The 21,289-nt window shown below is 34.1% G+C and overlaps 2 protein-coding genes across 4 annotated transcripts; one reads left to right on the forward strand and one right to left on the reverse strand.

The window, feature by feature from the left end:
• Nucleotides 1-8,270: 8,270 nt before the first annotated feature.
• LOC146910992 (BTB/POZ domain-containing protein At1g03010-like) lies at nucleotides 8,271-12,204 on the reverse strand. 2 transcript variants are annotated; one of them, XM_085723811.1, is made up of 4 exons: nucleotides 11,958-12,204; nucleotides 10,936-11,002; nucleotides 9,245-10,426; nucleotides 8,271-8,920 (listed from the first exon to the last, which is right to left on the reverse strand). In XM_085723811.1, the coding sequence occupies exons 1-4, from the start codon at nucleotides 12,047-12,049 to the stop codon at nucleotides 8,372-8,374; spliced, it is 1,890 nt and encodes a 629-aa protein (XP_085579937.1). In that variant the 5' UTR covers nucleotides 12,050-12,204; the 3' UTR covers nucleotides 8,271-8,371. The 2 variants fall into 2 exon arrangements, with proteins under 2 accessions (XP_085579937.1, XP_085579938.1); XM_085723812.1 differs by lacking the exon at nucleotides 11,958-12,204 and adding an exon at nucleotides 11,087-11,308.
• Nucleotides 12,205-13,732: 1,528 nt separating this feature from the next.
• APG3 (Peptide chain release factor 1) lies at nucleotides 13,733-20,079 on the forward strand. 2 transcript variants are annotated; one of them, XM_085727708.1, is made up of 15 exons: nucleotides 13,733-13,914; nucleotides 14,017-14,073; nucleotides 14,167-14,247; nucleotides 14,503-14,560; nucleotides 14,679-14,782; nucleotides 15,309-15,360; nucleotides 15,660-15,709; nucleotides 15,931-15,996; nucleotides 16,073-16,237; nucleotides 16,621-16,693; nucleotides 16,807-16,939; nucleotides 17,251-17,308; nucleotides 17,856-17,903; nucleotides 18,400-18,483; nucleotides 19,707-20,079. In XM_085727708.1, exons 1-15 carry the CDS (start codon nucleotides 13,777-13,779, stop codon nucleotides 19,776-19,778), a joined length of 1,239 nt encoding a protein of 412 aa, XP_085583834.1. In that variant the 5' UTR covers nucleotides 13,733-13,776; the 3' UTR covers nucleotides 19,779-20,079. The 2 variants fall into 2 exon arrangements, with proteins under 2 accessions (XP_085583834.1, XP_085583835.1); XM_085727709.1 differs by lacking the exon at nucleotides 16,073-16,237.
• Nucleotides 20,080-21,289: the final 1,210 nt, after the last annotated feature.

Consider the following 21,289-nt stretch of genomic DNA (forward strand, 5'->3'; position numbering starts at 1 on the left):
AGAAAATTGCTCTTCTCACTTTTGATTTTGCTCATTCCCTTAATTCATGGTGAAAAATACCGAACATGATTTAACACGAACTGAATTAAATGAATGACAAATTCAAAAGTGAAAAGAGCAAATTACCGCCTAAAAATATACAGACTAGAGAAGGTGGAGCAACAAATTTGGGTTTTATTTACAGAAAATGAGGTTTATGGAAGAATTATCTTTTTTTTTTTTTGCTTCCACTTGCTTAATAGCAGTTTTCGTCCCTAACTCTCACGAAGTTGCGATTTTGGCCCCCTAAAAAAATAAACTACAAAACCGTCCTCTAAGTTTTGCAACTGTAGCAGTTTTGGCCCCCAAGGCAAAGAAATAAAAATAACATGTGGCACCTCACTTAGAGTGCCACGTCAACGTAGACCGAGTCAAAATTGGCTTTGGAGGCCAAAACTGCCACAGGTGCAAAACTTAGGGGGCGGTTTTGTAGTTTTTTTCTTAGGGGGGCTAAAAATGCTATTAAGCCTTTAATAGTAGTTTTCGCCCCCTAACTTTCACGAAGTTGCGATTTTGGCCCCCTAAGAAAAAAAACTACAACGGCCCCCTAAGTTTTGCAACTGTCACAGTTTTGGCCCCCCAAGGCCAAAAAAAAATAACATGTTGCACCTCACTTAGGGTGCCACGTCAGCGTAGACCGAGTTAAAATTGGCCTTGGGGGCCAAAACTGCCACAGGTACAAAACTTAGGGGGCGGTTTTGTAGTTTTTTCTTAGGGGCCAAAATCGTAACTTTTGGAAAGTTAGGGGGCTAAAACTGCTATTATGCCAATAAATTATTTTAAATTAAATTTGTTTTGTTGAAATGTAATGATAAATAGTTATTGATGATACTCATTTAAAAAAAAAAAATTGAGGTGTTGGTTAGAGGAATCGAGTGTTTATTAAGTATTTATTTTAAAATATAAAACAAATAATGTGTATACGTAAGATTCACTTATAAACACCTAAATAAATGTACTCGTGAGCTTAGCTCAGTTGGTATGGATAATGCATAATATATGTAAGGTCTGAGGTTTGAATCTCAGCCACCACACACACACAAAAAAAAAACCTAAATAAATGGTCTCTATTGTCTTTTATTGTCTTTGACAAAAAAAAAGGTCTCTATTGTAGCTGCAAATAGCTCTAACAATAAATGTTTTTACAAAAGGGCCTTGATTCACCGAGGATGGGAAATTTCTTTTCTCATATCTTACTCGAATGAGAATGCGGTTCGGCACTTCAGTGATAATTAATTGTCGTTGACACTTTTTAAGCGGTTCAATCACTTTTAAAATCAATTTAACTTATCTTAAAAATGGCAAACGATATTAAATTGCCATTGGACAATCAAACAAAAGTTAACTGTCACAATTGGGGAAAAATGGAAATTTGAGAAGTGAAAAGAGTAATTTTTCTTTTTTTTACGTTAAGAGTAATTGGTATTGGGCCACCTTAGGTTTGCCTTAATTTTACATACTTTCTCATGTTTAAAAATAATTTTCTCTCTTTTGTTAAAAGAAATCTCTTTCTCCTTTACCATCGCACCATAATTCATTGACTTTTGTTCAAAAAACTTTCTTGCGCGAAAAGTTAAATCCACAAAAGCAGAGTGCAAAGTGGTAGTCAAATAATTTTGTTTATGGTAAAGATGATTATTACGCATGAAACCGGAATAGGAGTGGGAAACAATCATTGCATGTTTTTATTCGGTAATGAATAATCATTGCATTGCATATGTTTGCACACTAGTCATTATACCACATAATCAAATGGCTTTCTGCAATTGTCTCCACTTTTGCTTTAGATGTCTCTTAGTGATTTGCATCCTCTATCTATGATTTTACGGAATTTGGATTCATGTAATCGTTGCATTGGTGGTTATTGGATAAAAAAATTGATTCATGTTTGGTATTTTAGTTATAAAAAGTTAAAATTTGCATTGAAATTTAGGTGTACAACCTCGATCCAACAACAACAACCATCAATGTACCGACTATATATATGTAAATGTGGTGATCGCCAACTACTAACAATCTGAAATCAACTTTACGATTGTAGGTTGTTTAATTAAGAGAGAAACTATAAAATCAGTTGTAGAGAATTCGACTCCCTGATTTTATGTTATCAAACCTTCACTAAATGGTTTTTTTGGTTGCTAAGTTACATTTTGATGTCTAAATTGTTATCAAAATGTTGTTTTTGGATTTCCAAACTGTTAAATTTGAATTTCCAAATTCTATCATCTACCGAAGTTGTTACTAGGTTGAGTCACGACCAGGTCGCTCTCTTTAAGACGTTTCGTGGCACTACCCAAAATTGTGCAAGGTAGACTATCAACCACGCCGCCTCCAGGATAAAACAAGCCCAGCTACAACTGTTCGATTAACTACTGCACTGTAGAAAAATCGTTCGAGAATTACACCCTCAAAATATGGCTCAATCGTTTGATCGAAGCCACTCGATACGGTACGTAACCGCTCTATTCGAAACCGTTCAAATTAATATGGTATTATTACCATTCTATTATGGTGCTGAGACCACTCAAATATGGTGTTACCACCATTCTAACTTCTCCAAAACATGAATATGGCACTACGACCACTCAAATATGGTGATACCACCATTTCTCTTTAAAATAATATATATAAACGGTTAAGATCATTCTTTAATATGATCTTAATAGTACTCTATATTCCGAAGAATCATATATTATCGAAGGGACTATGAACTTAAGACCAAGGGACTATGGTCTTAAGAACATTCTTAATACCGAAGGGACAGAAAGGAGTAGAAGCAGAAGAAACTTGTTAAAAACAAGTCGGAGGGAGAAGAGAGGAAAAAACACAGGAAGCATCGACTGTGAATTTTCGGTGTGAAGAATCAAATGGGGCGAGCTCTCCTTTTATAGGGAGAGTTTGTAACAAAAAACGAGTGACTTGGGGATTAAGTCTGCTTAATCCTTAAGCAAACGCGTTTTGTTTCTTAATTGGATATATCCGGAAGTTTCTGGATATGCTTTTGGATCGGGTCGGATCGTAACAAATTTATTTGTTACGCGTAGCGCTTACGGATAATGATTAAATTAATTAATTAATTAATTTAACATTTTCAAGTGACAAAAAAATATATCAATTTTTTTTTAAGCGTTCACCCGTTCACAAAATTGGGTACCCCAAGGGCACACCCTTGGAGGTCACTTTGCCCATATATAAACACTTACTAGTTGGGGTGACCCTTCAATGTGGGACATTTTTAAGTCACACCCACACACTAGTTTTTTTCATAGTGTTTTTCTTTCCAATTTTCTTCACTAGAATTAACTAGTGTTCCAACAATCCCCCACTTGACTTCAAAATGGTTTCGAGAAATAACGTAAAACGTTTCCATAAGATTTGCTAATATACAAAGGTGTCGCCAACAACTTGAACCTTAGCATAGTGGAAGGTATTCTGATTTAACAAGAGTTGCTTACAGCATTGAACTCTATCTCAGACATAGAATCCACACACAAACCTTTTCATAGGTGTATTCTAAAAGCCCGTGCATTTTAAGGCCCTGCATGTGTATCCCAGTTTTAACAAATGCTCTAGGAATTCGGCCTCGAAATTCCATAGGACTGGCCTAAGTTCCACATTCGTATAGGTGAGTCTATCAAGGGTACTCCTGTAGCTGTGTACCCCACTCAACATAGAGTATAGATCTCATTAAGAGTTACTATTACCTCATCCTTCTTTCGCTGCAGGATCATGCTTTCTATATTCTTTCTCTCATGGCATGTTCTACCACTTCATGACTTGTTTTTACCCATTGAACCTATTTCTTGGGATCTCCAGTCATGTAGGTCGGGTTACCATCACTTGTGGGCTATAGGCATTAGTCCCATCCTACTGGATGTTTCTTGGACTTTCTCTCTATTAAGTCCTTTCGTCAAAGGATCAGCTAAGTTTTCATTCGTACGTACAAAATCAACTCTAACCGCTCCATTTAGAGATACACTCTCTAATCGTGCTATGTTTTCGCCTTATCTGTCGTCTCTTACCATTGTAATAACGATTCTTAATCTTTGCAATAGCCGCGGTACTATCGCAATGAATTAACATAGCCGGTAATGGTTTCTCCCATAAAGGGATTTCAGCTAGCAAGGATCTTAGCCAACTTGCTTCTTGACTAGTTTTCTCTAGTGTTCTCATCTCAGATTCATTCCATAGTGGACTGAGTCAACATCATTTGTTTTAACAAACAACTCCTCTAGTGATGCTCAATGTGCATACACTAGTCACTAAATATTCATCTGAAAGATGTTCAATTCTATATCTTGTACCATTTAAGTACAATATGTTACTCCTAGTGAAGTAATCTTAGAGTCATAGTCTTATTAAGGCACCTCATGACTCTTTCTATAGCATGGCAATGCTTCTCATCCGTCTACTAGTAAACTTGCACAAGAGTTTCACGACATCGACAATGTCGGATCTAATACATTCAGTGGCATACCTAAGTGCTGCCAATGATGCTCGTATATTCTGTTTTTCTAATTCCATCTCAAGTGTTCTTACACTTGGATCATAATATGTGATTGCAAGTTTACATTTCTTTAAGATCTTCTCAACTTTGTGAGAATTATCAAAAAAGTTATCTTTTCTGATCTAGTAATCTTGAAACCAAGAATTACTTCAATTTTTTTGTTTAGGTCTTTCTTATCAATGTTGTTGATAAACAATGATTTCACATAATTCATAACATGAATCTTTCAATATGAGCAAGTCGTCTTCATAGAGATATATGATTGTGCAAATATTATTTGTCACTTTCATTCACTTTATACTCATTCGATAACATTAGAATGTCAAATTTTTCATGCCATTCCTCAGGAGTTTATTTTAGACCATTCAAATAATTATCTAACTTATAGACCTTGTTTTCTTGTCCATGAATTGCAAAAATTTTCAGGTTGTTTCATATAGACTTGTTCTTCTAGTTCACCATAAAAAGGCAACTTTCACATCCATTTGGAGTACTATCGAGTTATAAACGGCGGCTAAAGGGACTAGTACTCTTATGGATATGATTTTCGTGACTGGTGAATGAATGTCGAAGAAGTCTATATTTTTCTCTTTGTTTAAAACCTTTGACTACAAGGAAAGCCTTGTATTCATCAATCGTACCATCAGGTTTTAGTTCTTTTTTTTCAAAAATCCAAATACAAACGATTGGTTTTGCAACTATAAGACAAGTCAACCAAGTGTCATGTTTTGTTAGACTCTAGAAAATTCATTTCATCGTTTATTGATTTTGCCATAATTCAGCATCCAATGAGGATATAACTTCTTTAAGGCTTAATGAATCTTCTTCCAATGTATAAACCAAGTTCATACTCTTTAGCAATTTTAGCTTTCTTACCTCCTTGAGGTTCTATAACATCTTGTATGATGTTTTCATAACTATTTCTAATTACATGAATGTGATTAGATATAGTGCCCCCACTAGTTCTTAATTTTTAAAGGGAAATTTATTTTGCCCCCACTAATGTTATGCTCCCATTAGAGCCCCCACTAGTGCCCCCACTATTCTTTAGTTAAAGGGGTAAATATTTACATAGAATTCGACATCTTTTAAATTCTATGATCACTTTAACATTTAGGTCATAAAACCTATATGTTTCGTTATTTATCGCATACCCGATGAATACATATTCATAGGCTCTACTAGTGAATTCAACTCTCTTGGGGTCCAAGATCTAAATATAGTCCAGACAATCCCAAGTTCAAAAAATAAGACAAGTTGGATTGTCTTTTCTTCAAAAATTTCTTAATTAGAATTTTTGTTCTTAGACTTGGGAACTCTATAAATTTCAATTTTCGTTATAAAAATTGAACATTCAAGCTCATCAATTTTATTTTCCAAAATTCACAGTCATCAATAAATATGATAAAAATATCATTTTATCATTTCTAATTTATGTGTCTTCAAATTAACACATATCATAATTTATTATGTTTAGAGATTCAATTCTCTAAATTCTGATTTATATGAACTTTTGGTTCATATATCTTGACTGCAATAAATAAAATTGTCTAATTATATAACGTTGGAATTAAGTCCAAGTTACTCAAAAATTAAACTTGTTCATGATCAATTTTGATATGTCAAATATTAAAATCACACAACTAATAACATAGAAGGAGAATTTAATTTTTAACATACCATCAAAGTGCAGTCTTTTCCCACAAGAATGCATGGTACACAAGTCTTTCTTTAAGTCTGAGTTAACTCAGTCTTATTCAATAGAAATCTGAAATTCAGATTCTTTCTTATTTTTATATGAAATATTTGAAACAAATTTCTCATATAATTTCTTTTTCATCAAAACCTTTTTCAATTTGATCCATTCATTGATTTTTCAATGTTCATATTTTGTACAGGAAACATTATGATGGTTAAATTGTCTTCTTGTTCGACGGTACATCCCAAACTATTCATTAAAGAGGCTCTGTTGAGAACATGACCGATCAACTTTAACAATTTATTTCTTATCATGATGATGATTATATAATAAGAATTTCATGTTACTGATTCATAAGGAAAAACAACACGTAAGCATGTGTTATTAATTTTCATCCTGAAAATTTTTGAGTTAATCAAGACAAAACCGCAACCTCACGTTATTTTTCTTTTTCAGTCCAAACATTTTCTTATGTTTCACAAACTCGTCTGTTTTATCATTATCAATGATAATCTTAAACTTTTTAGTGTTGTTGTTATATCAACAACAAACACTTCATCGTTTCGGTTGAAAGATGTAATTCTTATAGCTTGATTTATCCATAATTTATTTAGGGACAATTTAATCTCAATAAGTAACATCTCCGGTAGACATAGCATAACGAAACGTCTTAAAATTGTTGTTTTTGGATTTCCAAACTGTTAAATTTGAATTTCCAAATTCTATCATCTACCGAAGTTGTTACTAGGTTGAGTCACGACCAGGTCGCTCTCTTTAAGACGTTTCGTGGCACTACCCAAAATTGTGCAAGGTAGACTATCAACCACGCCGCCTCCAGGATAAAACAAGCCCAGCTACAACTGTTCGATTAACTACTGCACTGTAGAAAAATCGTTCGAGAATTACACCCTCAAAATATGGCTCAATCGTTTGATCGAAGCCACTCGATACGGTACGTAACCGCTCTATTCGAAACCGTTCAAATTAATATGGTATTATTACCATTCTATTATGGTGCTGAGACCACTCAAATATGGTGTTACCACCATTCTAACTTCTCCAAAACATGAATATGGCACTACGACCACTCAAATATGGTGATACCACCATTTCTCTTTAAAATAATATATATATACTGTTAAGATCATTCTTTAATATGATCTTAATAGTACTCTATATTCCGAAGAATCATATATTATCGAAGGGACTATGAACTTAAGACCAAGGGACTATGGTCTTAAGAACATTCTTAATACCGAAGGGACAGAAAGGAGTAGAAGCAGAAGAAACTTGTTAAAAACAAGTCGGAGGGAGAAGAGAGGAAAAAACACAGGAAGCATCGACTGTGAATTTTCGGTGTGAAGAATCAAATGGGGCGAGCTCTCCTTTTATAGGGAGAGTTTGTAACAAAAAACGAGTGACTTGGGGATTAAGTCTGTTTAATCCTTAAGCAAACGCGTTTTGTTTCTTAATTGGATATATCCGAAAGTTTTTGGATATGCTTTTGGATCGGGTCGGATCGTAACAAATTTATTTGTTACGCGTAGCGCTTACGGATAATGATTAAATTAATTAATTAATTAATTTAACATTTTCAAGTGACAAAAAAATATATCAATTTTTTTTTTAAGCGTTCACCCGTTCACAAAATTGGGTACCCCAAGGGCACACCCTTGGAGGTCACTTTGCCCATATATAAACACTTACTAGTTGGGGTGACCCTTCAATGTGGGACATTTTTAAGTCACACCCACACACTAGTTTTTTTCATAGTGTTTTTCTTTCCAATTTTCTTCACTAGAATTAACTAGTGTTCCAACAATTCAAAACAACCTCGGAGTATATATAACTCAATTCATTTTTTCCTCATACGTTCCCTCCATGAATGGAGTTGATCCTATTTGAGTAGTGTCGGACACTAAATATGGATACTTCTTTCAACTAAAATTCAAACTTTAATTTGTTACGTCACGGGAGTCTAGCCCTTTTCGCTAGATCAAACTCCCATTTATATAACTCAAAATCTATCAGGATGAAAAATGTTACATTCACGTCATGCATTAAGTTTATGCATATTATGCATTGCGACAGAATTTATATTATACAATTTGATATATAGACTATAGTCATGAAACTGAGTGGCACCTTCTCTTTTGAAAAGGAAACCGGGACCGTGGTTGTGGACTAGACCTTCCAGTTCCACTGCCACGAATACTGTTAATACGGAATAGAGCATTGAACTTTCTTAATTTTTGAGCAAATGATTTGAAGAATTTGCGTGCAGGATGTGTCTTCACAAGCTCTTGCTTCATAGAAACATGATCTTTCTCCAAATCATTCAACCTCATTCTCATTCTTGTTACTTCAAGCTTCAGCTCTCGATTCTCTCTTCTTACCGATGCATAGTTATCTCTAGGAGAAATTGCTCCACTTCCTATACCACTCCCTGATCTTTGAGGAAATTGACCATGAATACCACCAAACAAGATTTGATTGTGTCCTCCATTCATCGCATTTCGAAGCCTTATTTGTTCGTAGTAAAGAACTTGTACACCTATTTGAACTGGTAGCCTTTCATTTTGTGCGGCATGGCTGCATGCTTCTTGAGATAGTTTCTGACAATCAATTGTTTTGCTTAGGCGGTATCGCTCCGAGTCCTTAATGTTCGGATGAACCTATATGATAAATAAACCAACAATTTCAGTCATTAATTAATATTTTCCTTTCTTTACAAATCAAAGCAACAAGAGTTGAATCACAGTGTCGCGGCAGCAAGGCACTTAGTTAAGAGTTTAATGAGTATGCAATAATGCAATCACACTGTCAAAATTCTTACACAGACTTACAATCATATTTTACTCTCTTGTTGTGTCATAATATTATTTTCTAACGTTATGGGCTATAAATAAACGTATGTGTAAATCATTTTTATAAAACAGAAGAGTAATGAAATTCTTAATAGTGTTTTCAATAGAAGGAACTCGATTTTGAGTTCTAACCTTAAGGAAGATGTCAACAGCTCGATAGAGTCCATCGCTTGTAACGCGAGCATGATCCGGAAGTAGTTCTGCAAGTGCTATGAATTTTGATGGCAACAAGTTTGAGTCTAGTGCTACTTCAGCGAGAAAATTGTCAAGTAATTTGGATACCTTAAGAATTGAGCTTTGCTTTGGAGATCCAGGACTGTCAAATTCATACTCATACATCATTTGATTTTCATCTCTGAAGTCACTGTCTTCATCATCCACCTCGTCCAAATTCAGAAAAGTAGAAAAGATCCTCAAAATTGAATCTATATCATACATTGTGTTGTGAGCACTGGAAGGTGAATTCGTTGGAATAAGTATGTCTTCAAGAATTGCCTGATCGAGTTGTAAACCGATCCGCCTCTCCAAATCACTTCTACAAGAAGTTGATACTAATGTTGCTATTGCAGTTTTCAATAAACATGAAAGAAATGCTATTGGAACTGAGCTTTTCCTAGATTGAGTTGGTAGTAAGCGAACTATAGTTTCAACAATGACCCTTTGTTTCTTCTGCAATTCAATGTCAAGGGAACTAACACTACTAGTCCCTTGAAGAGAATTATGTGCATAGTTTACCAAAATTTTGCTGATCAACTCTTGTGTTAATCCCTTCGATTTCATAACCGATATAACTCTTTCGAAGAAATCAAGACTAAGAACGTTGAAAGAGTTTCCCCACCAATCTAAGGGTGTTTCTGGTTCCATCATTGATAATGTTTTAGAAGGAAAGTTGTGATCAAGTTTTAACAAACCAGAAGTTAGTTGCTCTTTGCATGCATTATTTGCAATTGCATTGATTAGCCTATTAACAAGGTTGATATCTTCTGATAAAGGAACAAGATTTTCACAATGGTGAAGAACCTGTATAATGTTCGATGTGTTTGGGAGTACCGTTTCCTTTAGATATGATTCAGCTCTTGTCACCAAATTCTTTTCTGAGAATTCTTCTGTCATTTCAAGAAAATGAGATATACAATATAGCATAGCAATATTCGAGAGGGTGAATTCCACATTGATTCCATAGCAGAATTTTGCAGCTATTTCAAATGCATCTACACCACCTGGCACGGTCGGAAGACTTACGCGCGGAACTTTAGAATCTTTTGATTCAGATAGCAGCTTCCTAAATCTTCCACTCCTAGAAACAAGAGGAAACTAGGGAAAAATAACAAGAGTTTAAGTACAAAGTAGTGAGAAAATATGCATAATGATGCATGAAAAGAAGCCACCAAGAGCTCAAAAGCATAATGGAAACTACACATATAGCAAAACTACATTTGACAGGAAAATTATCTGCTGATAACATACTATATAAGATGGATTGAATTCATATACAGTATCATTATAAAGATTTTTTTTACGTTGTCAATCAATCATTATCGTCTGATCATTAAAAATGTTTGATTTTATTAATCACAACTATTTCTTAAGTCACAGATATGATTGTTTGTGATTTGTTGACGATTTAAAACCTTTTATACTAACGGTGTATCAAAATTAAACTCATAAAATTAATTAACTATGTATGTTCATAGCAAAATTATAATGATCTACTTAGAAAATTGCCAACTATTCATTGCCACCTAACTTGGAATGTAAACCAGAGAAAACCATGTTGAATGTATAATTATAACATATCAGAATGGAAGATTGTTTTAATTTACCTTGTGAAGTGAATAGGTTGATGCTCCTACTTGGATGGTAAGATCACTGGAGACATCAGATATTGGCCTGCAAAAAAAGACTCTTCCTGAATCATTATATACACGTAGACATGAAAATTTCAAAGCATGGCAAGGCATACATTATTATTACCAAAAATTGAAATTTTCAGAGACATTTGAAAGAGACTACTCTATTAGCATATATTTTTTATGTAATGCAATAAATGGTGCAATAATAAGACATTGGATAAGAATAGCCTCAAAATGGTTACTTAAGTTTTGATTTATGTATCAAAATAATATTTTAGGAATGGCTATTTCAATATAGTGGAACCCATTAATGCAAATAATTGGAGTTTCACGCTAGCATGGTCAAGTTGATTTCACAGTTGTCATGTTCTATGTGAAGCCAAAAAAATTGTCCATTGTCGGTGAGCTTTGCATTTCCAAATTCATTTAGGCCAAAAGCTAAAACAATAGTATGATAATAATTGATGGATGAAAAACATCAATTGTTTCATATAGCTAACAGATGAGGTCTAAACCATTCAAAATCGAGCATCATGTCATTGTTTGGTAAAGGACTACATCAAGGTCAAATTTTACATCTTAATTTTCCAATCTCAAGGTGTCCAATAACGACACGACACTAACACGATTAGTTATATTTGACTACGTTCATTTTCTTAAATTGTTATCAATGTCCGTGTTTGTGTTGGTATTTCGTAGGAAATTAGTTCATCAACCATAATAGGATCTGAAGGGAGGTATAGCTATCTCAAGAGCTTTAACGTTGATGTTGTGTAAGACCCCCAAACTCGAACTCAATAAGACTTGTGTCAGCTCATTCAAGTATTGTTGAATTTCATGAAATCTTGAAGTGGTATTATAGATATGAGACAGACTTAGACACTTGCATGTTTCTGAATAACTTCTAGGAATATGTGTAAATAAATAAAAACTTCTAGAAGTAGTAAGAATCCTTCAAAAAAAAGAAAAAAGTAGTAAGAAAATTATAATACCATTCAGTGGCATGTCTTATGCTTGAACTTGGACGAAAAGTCCTTCTTCCTGAAACACTAGGCTTCAATTCACCAAGAGTTACAACTCCCATTTTCTACCACTGATGAGACTATGTGTTTCTTCTAGTTCTTCTGACAGATACTGTTTTAAAAACAACTACTTCAGCTTCTCCAGTTTCTGTCAATGGAAAGTTGAAGTGAAGTGAAAGTCACATGAACCAAAAGATAGTGTCATGGAGAAGACTGCAAGAAAAATCTTTATACTGAACCTAAATATATAATCTAATTTAAGATGGAGGAAAATAAATGCAGGACACTTTTCAGTGAAAGGTGGTGAATGTGTGTGTGGTTACTTTTCTTGACATGGTTAAGAAAATTGAAAGAATCTTATGAGTTGTTATAATGGCTCATTAACTAAAGGTACTTAAGTAAAGGCCAGCATAAATAACTACATTTATTATGTGTAAAGTTGGTTAAAGTGGAAATTAAAACTTAAAAAGCATATGAGTTGGATTGCATTGCATTGCATGTTATAATGAGGTACCACGTACGGTATACATAATGGACTAGTTCAACTCATATACATGTATGAATTGAATTGGTGGAAAATTAGTGTGTTCTGTTGCAATGTCTGGAAAGTGAGGTTAGATGAAATTCAAGAGTAAGATTAAAGACAAATGTGTGTATTAAAAATTTAAATTATACTAACACTGTGTCATGTGTATTAAAAATTTAAATTATACTAACACTGTGTCATTGCACATTTGCACTAAAGTTGTCATGAGAATTGCTCAATGTGACAACTGTTGGATGAATGATGAACATAGACCACGGTGGTCATGATGAAAGCATTAGTTTTCTTTTGTTGAATGGCTCTCAATAGTCCGGTTGGTAATTAATTTCATAATTTAATACACCCTCCGGTCACTATTATAAGCAAAAATCTACCTTTTAGATTCATTCAATAAATGATGTATATGGTCCGTTAATTAGATCACATACATCAATTATTGAATGAACCTATAAAATAAATTTTTGCTTATAATAGTGACCGGAGGGTGTACATTTTTTTGTTGTTTTGTGGTTGTGGTGGGTCATGGCTTCCTTTTATTTTATTCCCCTGCATATCAGAAATTATTACATGTATAATTAATGCATGTTTCAAGCAATTTTAAAAAAATTGAACAGCGCGTCGAACCGGTGACACATTTGAATTATGGTTCAACTAATTTAAGTGACTCGAACCAGAACAAAACTATGATCGAACTCTAAAAATAATTGTATTGTAGTAAATAATTTCAGTTCAAGGTTTAACCAATCAAACAATATGGATTTGCTTTGAACATCAATTTGAAGAAAATAAATTAAATTTTATTTTAATTTTAATTTTGAATAAATTAAAAATTGTGTTATGATAAAACAAATATTTTAATAATTAATCAGTTATGATTGGTTGACACTTTTGTCCTTAAATTGGAGTGCGTAATGTTTAGTTCAACTAACAATATTGATGTTGTTTGGTTGAACAGTTTCGTTCGAATTTGAACATAATTTTATATCGCTCATTATTTTATTTTAAAAAATTGAAATTCTTAAGACTTCTAAGAAAAATACTAACATCTATTAGCGAGAAGAGGTGTATAAATAAAACGTAGCATATGAATAGCAAGTTGTAAAAAGATAAACAAATAGTAGAAGCTCAGTCCAGCCCAATCCAAACAGAATCTCATCCTAACAGCAGCAATTTACAACCGTTGTCTTCTACTTCTTTATCCAAAAAAATACACAAACAGGAGTCATTGCTGTGAGTTTCAACACCATGAACAGCTTAACGGCGAGCTTCACAGCTCGAATATACGACGTAGTTCCGTTAAGAAACCGTTCCGTTCACCAATTCAATAACAGACGCATCACAGTTCTGCCCACTCTCACTTCTACAAGATTCGTTTGCATGGCGGTAATTCACCAAAATCAATCAATCAAACATTAATTAATATATATATTATCCTTTTTCATTTTAATTTTTAGTTTAATGCACTCATTCTGTTGAAATTTTCAGGAACCTTATCTGTTATTGAAGCTTGAATCTGCTGAAAAGACATGGAAAGATTTATCGGTATATATGCTTAATGCTACACTACACTCTTAATTACTATCATTTCCTGCAGATAGTTATTTATGTTTGAAATCAATATATTATTTATTTCAGGTGAAGCTTGCTGATCCAGACATTGTTTCTAATCCCAGCGAGTATCAGAAGCTAGCACAGTCAGTATCAGAGCTTGACGTGGTACTCTATCTTCTTACATTCAATTTATGGTTGCACAAGTGTTTGTTAAATAGCGGCTAATATAGCGTAGCATAATTTGAACAAACCGGAATTTTTTGCCATCGGCAATTGACAACACTAAGAAGTTAAATGAGAGAGCTTTTGGAAAAGTTGAAATGTGCAAGTTAATTTTAATATTTCTTTTTTCGTTACTAATTTTTGACAAGTTTATCCGATTTGTCTTCTAATGTCATTAATGTGATATTGTGATGTTAGGTTGTGTCCTTGTATCAGAAATTTAAAGACTGTGAGAAGATGCTTGAAGAAACCAAAGGTTTGATCAATGACTATCATTTGTTAATCCTTTTTCCACACATTGAGTTCAAGGATGATTTTGTTTTACTTTTTATTTATTTATATTGTTTTGAACTTCTTCTCAATCAACATGATAGCTTTAGCAAAGGATGCTGGCAATGACGAGGATATGGCGGAAATGATATCTTACGAAATTGACTCTTTGTCCAAGCAACTCTCAGAGCTAGAGGAAAAACTGAAGGTTCATTTTTTATTCATTTCCTTGTTTTGGGAATTGGGATTGTACGTTATTATTTGTGACTTGTGTTTTACCATAATTTATGAAGACTAAGTATGGTGTGTGATCATTCGTAAAAACTTCCTTTTGATATGCTTTGTCGTCAAGAATATGCTAATTTCACCCGAAAGTTTGCTTGTTGTTTGCATAGTAACTATAGATCAAAATCAATCAAGCAAACCTCAACCCCAAATGTGAAATATCAGCTGAAATGTCAAAACCATGTAGAGGAATTTTGATTCAATGTTCTCGTCATATGTACTCTCTTTTCACTGGCCATCACGAGCTTTTGTTCCGCCTTTTTTTTTCTTTCTAAAACCGTGTCAGGAATCTCCTATCTTTTGTCTTTCTTTTGATTCTACTTTCATCTGTCTTTAGCTATCTCGAGTTTTCAATCACCTATCTCCCATTCTCTATTTTTTTATTTTTTTTACTTTTCCATTTCTCTCGGATTTTAGAAACTTACTATTTTACATCTTACACATTTTAGGTTTTACTGCTTCCCAGTGATCCTCTGGATGAAAGAAACATAATGCTTGAAGGTAGATTCTTTTCTTTTCTGTGCATTGTTGTAACTAAATGGTTTATTTTTACTTCATGGCTTAGTTGAATGTTGTATGACTGAGAGTTATGCTAGAGAACATAAAGCTAATTTTTAAACACTAGTGCCACTGTTTTTTAGTTCTACTGTGAGAGGAGTGGATACTCATTGTAGTTACAAGGAGTGGCATGATTTATGGATCGTCCGCTTCTCCTTGTCTGCTACATCTCATTGCAGTTACATTATGGAATTTCTGGATAGCAGAGCTTAACATGTCAATATTATTATTTCCATTTGCAGTGAGAGCAGGTACTGGTGGCGACGAGGCTGGAATATGGGCTGGTGATCTTGTAGGTACACATGCTTTTATTTTATTTGTCCTTTCTAACCCATGCAGAGTGCATGAAGAACAATGCTTTTATTTCCGAATCATTTGACTGTCTCCAAGCTTTATTTTCTGTCTTTCCGTTGTATCCTTTTTGATTGCTCTAGTTTGAATGTTTTATGAATGAGGCTATAGTGTGATGTTAAAGTCTAATCTTATTCTGATGTTGATTTAATGTTGAATCAGGTCCGAATGTATGAAAAATTTAGTGAACTTAATTCTTGGAAGCATTCTGCCATCTCATGCTCTGAGGTGCTCGTCATGAAAACTCAATATAGTTTTTAATGTCTTTTGTAACTTGTATAATTTGTTTTTTGTCATCTTTTAGGCAGAAAAAGGGGGATACAAAACTTATGTGATGGAGATAAAAGGAAATCGTGTCTACAGTAAATTAAAATATGAATCCGGTGTCCACAGAGTTCAACGTGTTCCTCTAACAGAAACACAAGGCCGAGTACATACTTCTACCGCAACAGTGGCCATTATGCCAGAGGTAGAGTGCATGTCTCAGGCTTTTAGCAATACATTATTCATGACTCCAACATGTAGGTCTGAAAGCATTTTTTAAAGTTTAGCATTTGTAAAATTGTTCATTTGATATTTTATTCCTAAAGTTACTACAACAACAACAACAACAACAACCAAGCCTTATCCTAAAGTTACTGTTTTTGCATAAAGATCTATCTAAGTCATAAAAGTAGCTAGCGTAAATCTAAGTTTTTCGAAATGGGTATAGATGTAAGGTAGTCTCAATATGCTGTTTAGTCTCATGGAATGCCTATTTCGATTTGTGATTAAAGACCATGTTTTGTATAATTGTTTCTTTCTTAAACTCATATGTGCTTTAATGAACATAGATTTGAAATATTTATCTAGGTTGATGAAGTTGAAGTTGTAATTGACCCAAAAGATATTGAAGTGACAACGGCACGTTCTGGGGGTGCTGGAGGTATAGATCTATGAACATGAAACTATTACAGTCAAGTAATCGATCTTTAAATTTCCTGGAACAAGATGCAAATTCCATTCCTCTAGGAATTCTGATACAGTGATATCCTGCAGGCCAGAATGTTAATAAGGTTGAAACGGCAATTGATCTTGTTCATAAACCAACGGGAATACGCATCTTTTGTACTGAACAAAGGACTCAGATTCAGAACAAGAATCTTGCTTTTAAGTTACTGCGAGCCAAACTGTAAGCATCAGCATTGCGTCTTGGTTTTTCTGTGAACATCACACAAGTCTGATTTTAGAACTGAGTTGTGTGCAAGTCTACAACGTTTTCAACCTTTTTTTTTTCCTACACTTTTTATCTAAAAACATGTTCACAAGATGAATATGGTTATAGTTTCTTGAATTTCATTATGCATGAGGAAGTGAAAGATATAAATATCACGACAAAAAGCCGACCAAACGTCATGTTCACATTAGTACTTTTTCCCAAGTATTTTTTTTATCTCTGTCTTAATACGTTGCATTTAGATTTGATATATGATCTTTTTACAGATATGAGATAAAGGTAAGGGAGCAGCAAGAGTCAATACGAAATCAAAGAAAATCACAGGTATGATCCGTCTTGTGTGTTTTGCCGGAGTAAACTTTATTGCTTTCCTTATTGATGCCTTGATGATTTAGGTCTTTTGTGTTATTTGTGAATGTTAACTACTGCACGTCTGTGTCATCCTTAAAAGGACAACCTAGGATCAGCCACTCCGTCGAGCTACATTGCAATTGTAGAATTGTTGGCACAATCTCATAATTGCCATGTTATATGCAGAATGCTTGAATGCGTTGGCATCATGTTGAAGAAATATATTTGCCCAGTTTACTTTCTTTGATAACCTCAAACTTTTTTCAACTACAAACCCAGCAGAACTGTATCAACAAATATAACATAGTAATTGCAAACCCCACTTCTATGACCTTCGATAACACATCGCTGTCCTCTCCCCTAGTTCAATTAACAATTTTCTATTTGGATGTACTTGATCAAATATTTTGCCATTTGTCTATCATGATTTGCATTAGTCATAATTTATTTGGTGAGCTGGCTATATGGGTTAGTAGATAGATATCAAATTAAAATATTTTACAGCACTCTCTATTTACAGGTCGGTACAGGAGCACGTTCAGAAAAAATTCGGACATACAATTATAAGGTACTCAATGTTGCAGCCCATATTTTTCTTGGTGGGGTTGTTAAGCAATCTCATTTGTTAGTCTCTCCATTCCCGATCCAAAATTTAAAGAGTGTCAAAACTTCATATCATTATATTCATAACAAATTTTCCTTTTATAAATGATAAGGTGAGAAATGTCATTGGTGTTTAGTTATAAAGAAAAGTAGGAGAAGATACAAAAGAAACCTGCACCTTAAATTATTATTTTTAATCTCTGAGAATCACATTCATTGAGTGAAGTGAATAAGGTCAACTGATCTTATTATTTGTTCCTGTCTGTCAAATAATAGTATGCCCCAGTATATTTTCCTAAACCCTCTCTGTCAAAAAATAATAAAAATCCAGTGATCTGTTATTTGCTCCTGTCAGCATAGTGGTATGAGATAGAATAGTTGAGACAGATTCATTGAAGTTCATTGTTCTTAATGAAGTTATGGTTTTACTGACAAATTTTGACATGTAATGTTTCTTACAGGACAACAGGGTTACTGACCACAGATTGAAGCAGAACTTTTCTCTCACCTCTTTTCTGGGTGGTAACATAGAGGAGGCTGTTCAGGTATATTCTCTAGCACAGCAAGAACTTTCTCTTCTGTCCGGTGTTTACCAGTGTCGGACTGCATGCATTTTATGCTTGGAAAGTGGTATATATTTATACAGGTGCACCTACGGACATTTTGAGGTGGTTTATATTGAGAAAAACCCAAGTCCCATATAGATTCAAGACAAAGCCTGAAATGAGTTTATAATGAGAGGCATCTCTCCCCTTACAAGCCGGTTTTGTAAGGATGAGTTTGCCTAATATAAAAACCTAATATGGTGTTAGAGTCTATCTATCAGGCCACCCACCATTTATATCCACGCATCAATCCCAATAGTGTTGGGCGTGAGGGGTGTATTGAAAAAAAAAAAAAACAAGTCCCTTATAGATTAAAGGTAGAGCCTGAAATGAGTTTATAAAGGGTGGCGTCCCTCGCCAATATAAAAAAACCTAATAGTTTTCGGTCAAAAGTAAATAAAAACCTAATAGTTTATTTAGGCTTTGTTTGGGAGGAGGGAAAGAGAGGGGAGAACTTTGGAGGGAATGGGAGGAAGGGAAACATTGGGGATCTCTTGCTTTTTTTGAGGGTGTGATGGAAATACTTATGAGTGACATTTTTATGTTGAAAGTATTATAAAGAGAAGTAATAGATTTGAAAATTTATTGAAAATCTTCTTAAATCCTTCAAAGTCCTCCTCCCCTCCCTTTCCCTTCAAACTCCCAAACAAAGTCTTGGGCATTTTCCGTTAAGATGAAAATGGGTCTGTTGAGCAAGGCCCTTGGATTTGGTTATGTTGAGTGGAAGCTTTTGGGAGGATATTGCCAGGTACTGGAGACTGACCAATAACAATGGTTCCCAGACCAAAATTCGCATTAACCGAAAAATATATGGTTTCTTCAATTATATAAAAAATTACAGCAAGGGTAGAGAATGGTAACCCTGGCAATAGTTAGGGCTTAGGCAGGGACCTCGACTCATAGGCTCCCACTTTGCTTGGGATTTTGAAAGAACAAAGTCAAAACATAATTCGCAAACCACAAAAGTTGGCTAGAATGGCAAACGCTAGAAGACCGATCAAAAGTGTCACCAACTCACTTTACATTTTACATTAAAAAAGATATACTACATGTACGGTGTACTGGCTTTGCCAATAATAATAATATAGTAGGTTCATATGAATGAATGAATGTGATTTATCAATATCATGGCTCTGCATTATTATAATTTTTTCTTTCTGCAGTCTTGTGTTGCAATGGAACAAAAGGAGCTTATGGAAGAACTTGTTGAGTCTATGGGTGCCACTGCCAGATGAAGTGAAGTAGATTTTTCCCATGTACATTGGTGCTCCTGCTAGAAGAACTCTCCTGCATAACTTTCCATTAGGGAAACAATTGCCATATATATTGTTTTCCTTAGTATGTCCAATCAATGAAAGTTTGACACATACCGAGTTGGTTGATAGTCAATGGGTAGATACGGGCTGGTTTTACATGTGACAATGTTGGTAAAAATCTGTTTCATTATGTAAAGTGATGTAATTAACCATCCAATTACATTTTGTGCCAAGTGCATTGTAATGATTTTGTGGTTTTGAACAGCAGATTTGATTCCCAGCTCCCTTAGCTTTCTTGGATATTTATTGCTTTGTTTCAACTGAATGAATCCGAGAATATGAACGGAATCAAAGTAACAAAACTTGGAAATGAGAAGTATTGGTGAGAAATATTGCATATGAAAAGTCAATACATCCTTTTCATATGCTATATTTCTCACCATTAATAAATAAAATTGAAATCTGGTCCAAAAGAAAATCAACTTGAAATCAAACATGGAAATTTTATTAAATCAAATAATTTAGCTATCCCTTCAAAAATAATTTAGTTATATCTAAACAGTAAACATGTTTTTAAGTAACTTTATGATGAGAGGATTTGCGGATTTAGTAGAAATGGTGAGGATTTGGTTAAGAGTGCTTGTCGCATTTTCATCGATACCCTCATCTTTTGATGATGGAAAGATGAAGGGTATTGAAATGAATTGTGGTCAATGAATCAGTTCGGAACAGCAGTTACAACAATAGATCTGGACAGCACTGCCTGAGGGGCTACTTGAAATGCGATTTAGATTCAGCAGCAGATGTGTTTGCGGGTTTCAGCTGGCATTCTAATGAATATCTATCTCGCTCGAACTGGTGCAAGTTGCAACATTGTTACGACTTCAGCAGAGGCCTGAGGAATTAGAGAATCGTACTGAGTATGGTTCCCTGCTACCAACCATACATCATTACTTTGGTTTGGAAAACAACTTTGGACTAGCATTTGTTAGGCTGATGATGGTAGTGTTTCTTATAACAAAAAGAGAAATTATATAAAAATAAGAGGGTAAGGATACTCCAACCCAAAGTACACCTCAATAATATGCGAACATTAATCTATCTAAAAGATCAAACTTACAATTAAACCAACTGGAATACACTAAATTAGATTTTCTACCAACAAAGCATTCCAAGACACAATTTTAATTGAAAGCTGCTCTTTAGACACTCACTATTTGCTCTCAGATATTCTAAAATAACAAAATTATCCCCAACAACAATTAACTATCATTTGTTGATTTATGATAGTTAATTGTTGTTTCAGATCTAGACATACACATATAGGAATAAAAAAAAAAAAAAAAAAACTCCTACATTAATTAAGTAAAGGATATTTCAGTTAAAAAAAATAATAACCTATGAATTTCTCAACCAAAAAATGGTAACTTCTATGATTTGGTGATAAAAAATGTAATTTCTATGAATAAAAAAAGTCTAGCGAACGAACA

This window comes from Medicago sativa, chromosome 7 (assembly GCF_051527215.1).
Source record: "Medicago sativa cultivar Bolivia chromosome 7, Bolivia_mono, whole genome shotgun sequence".
Lineage (NCBI taxonomy): Eukaryota > Viridiplantae > Streptophyta > Magnoliopsida > Fabales > Fabaceae > Medicago > Medicago sativa.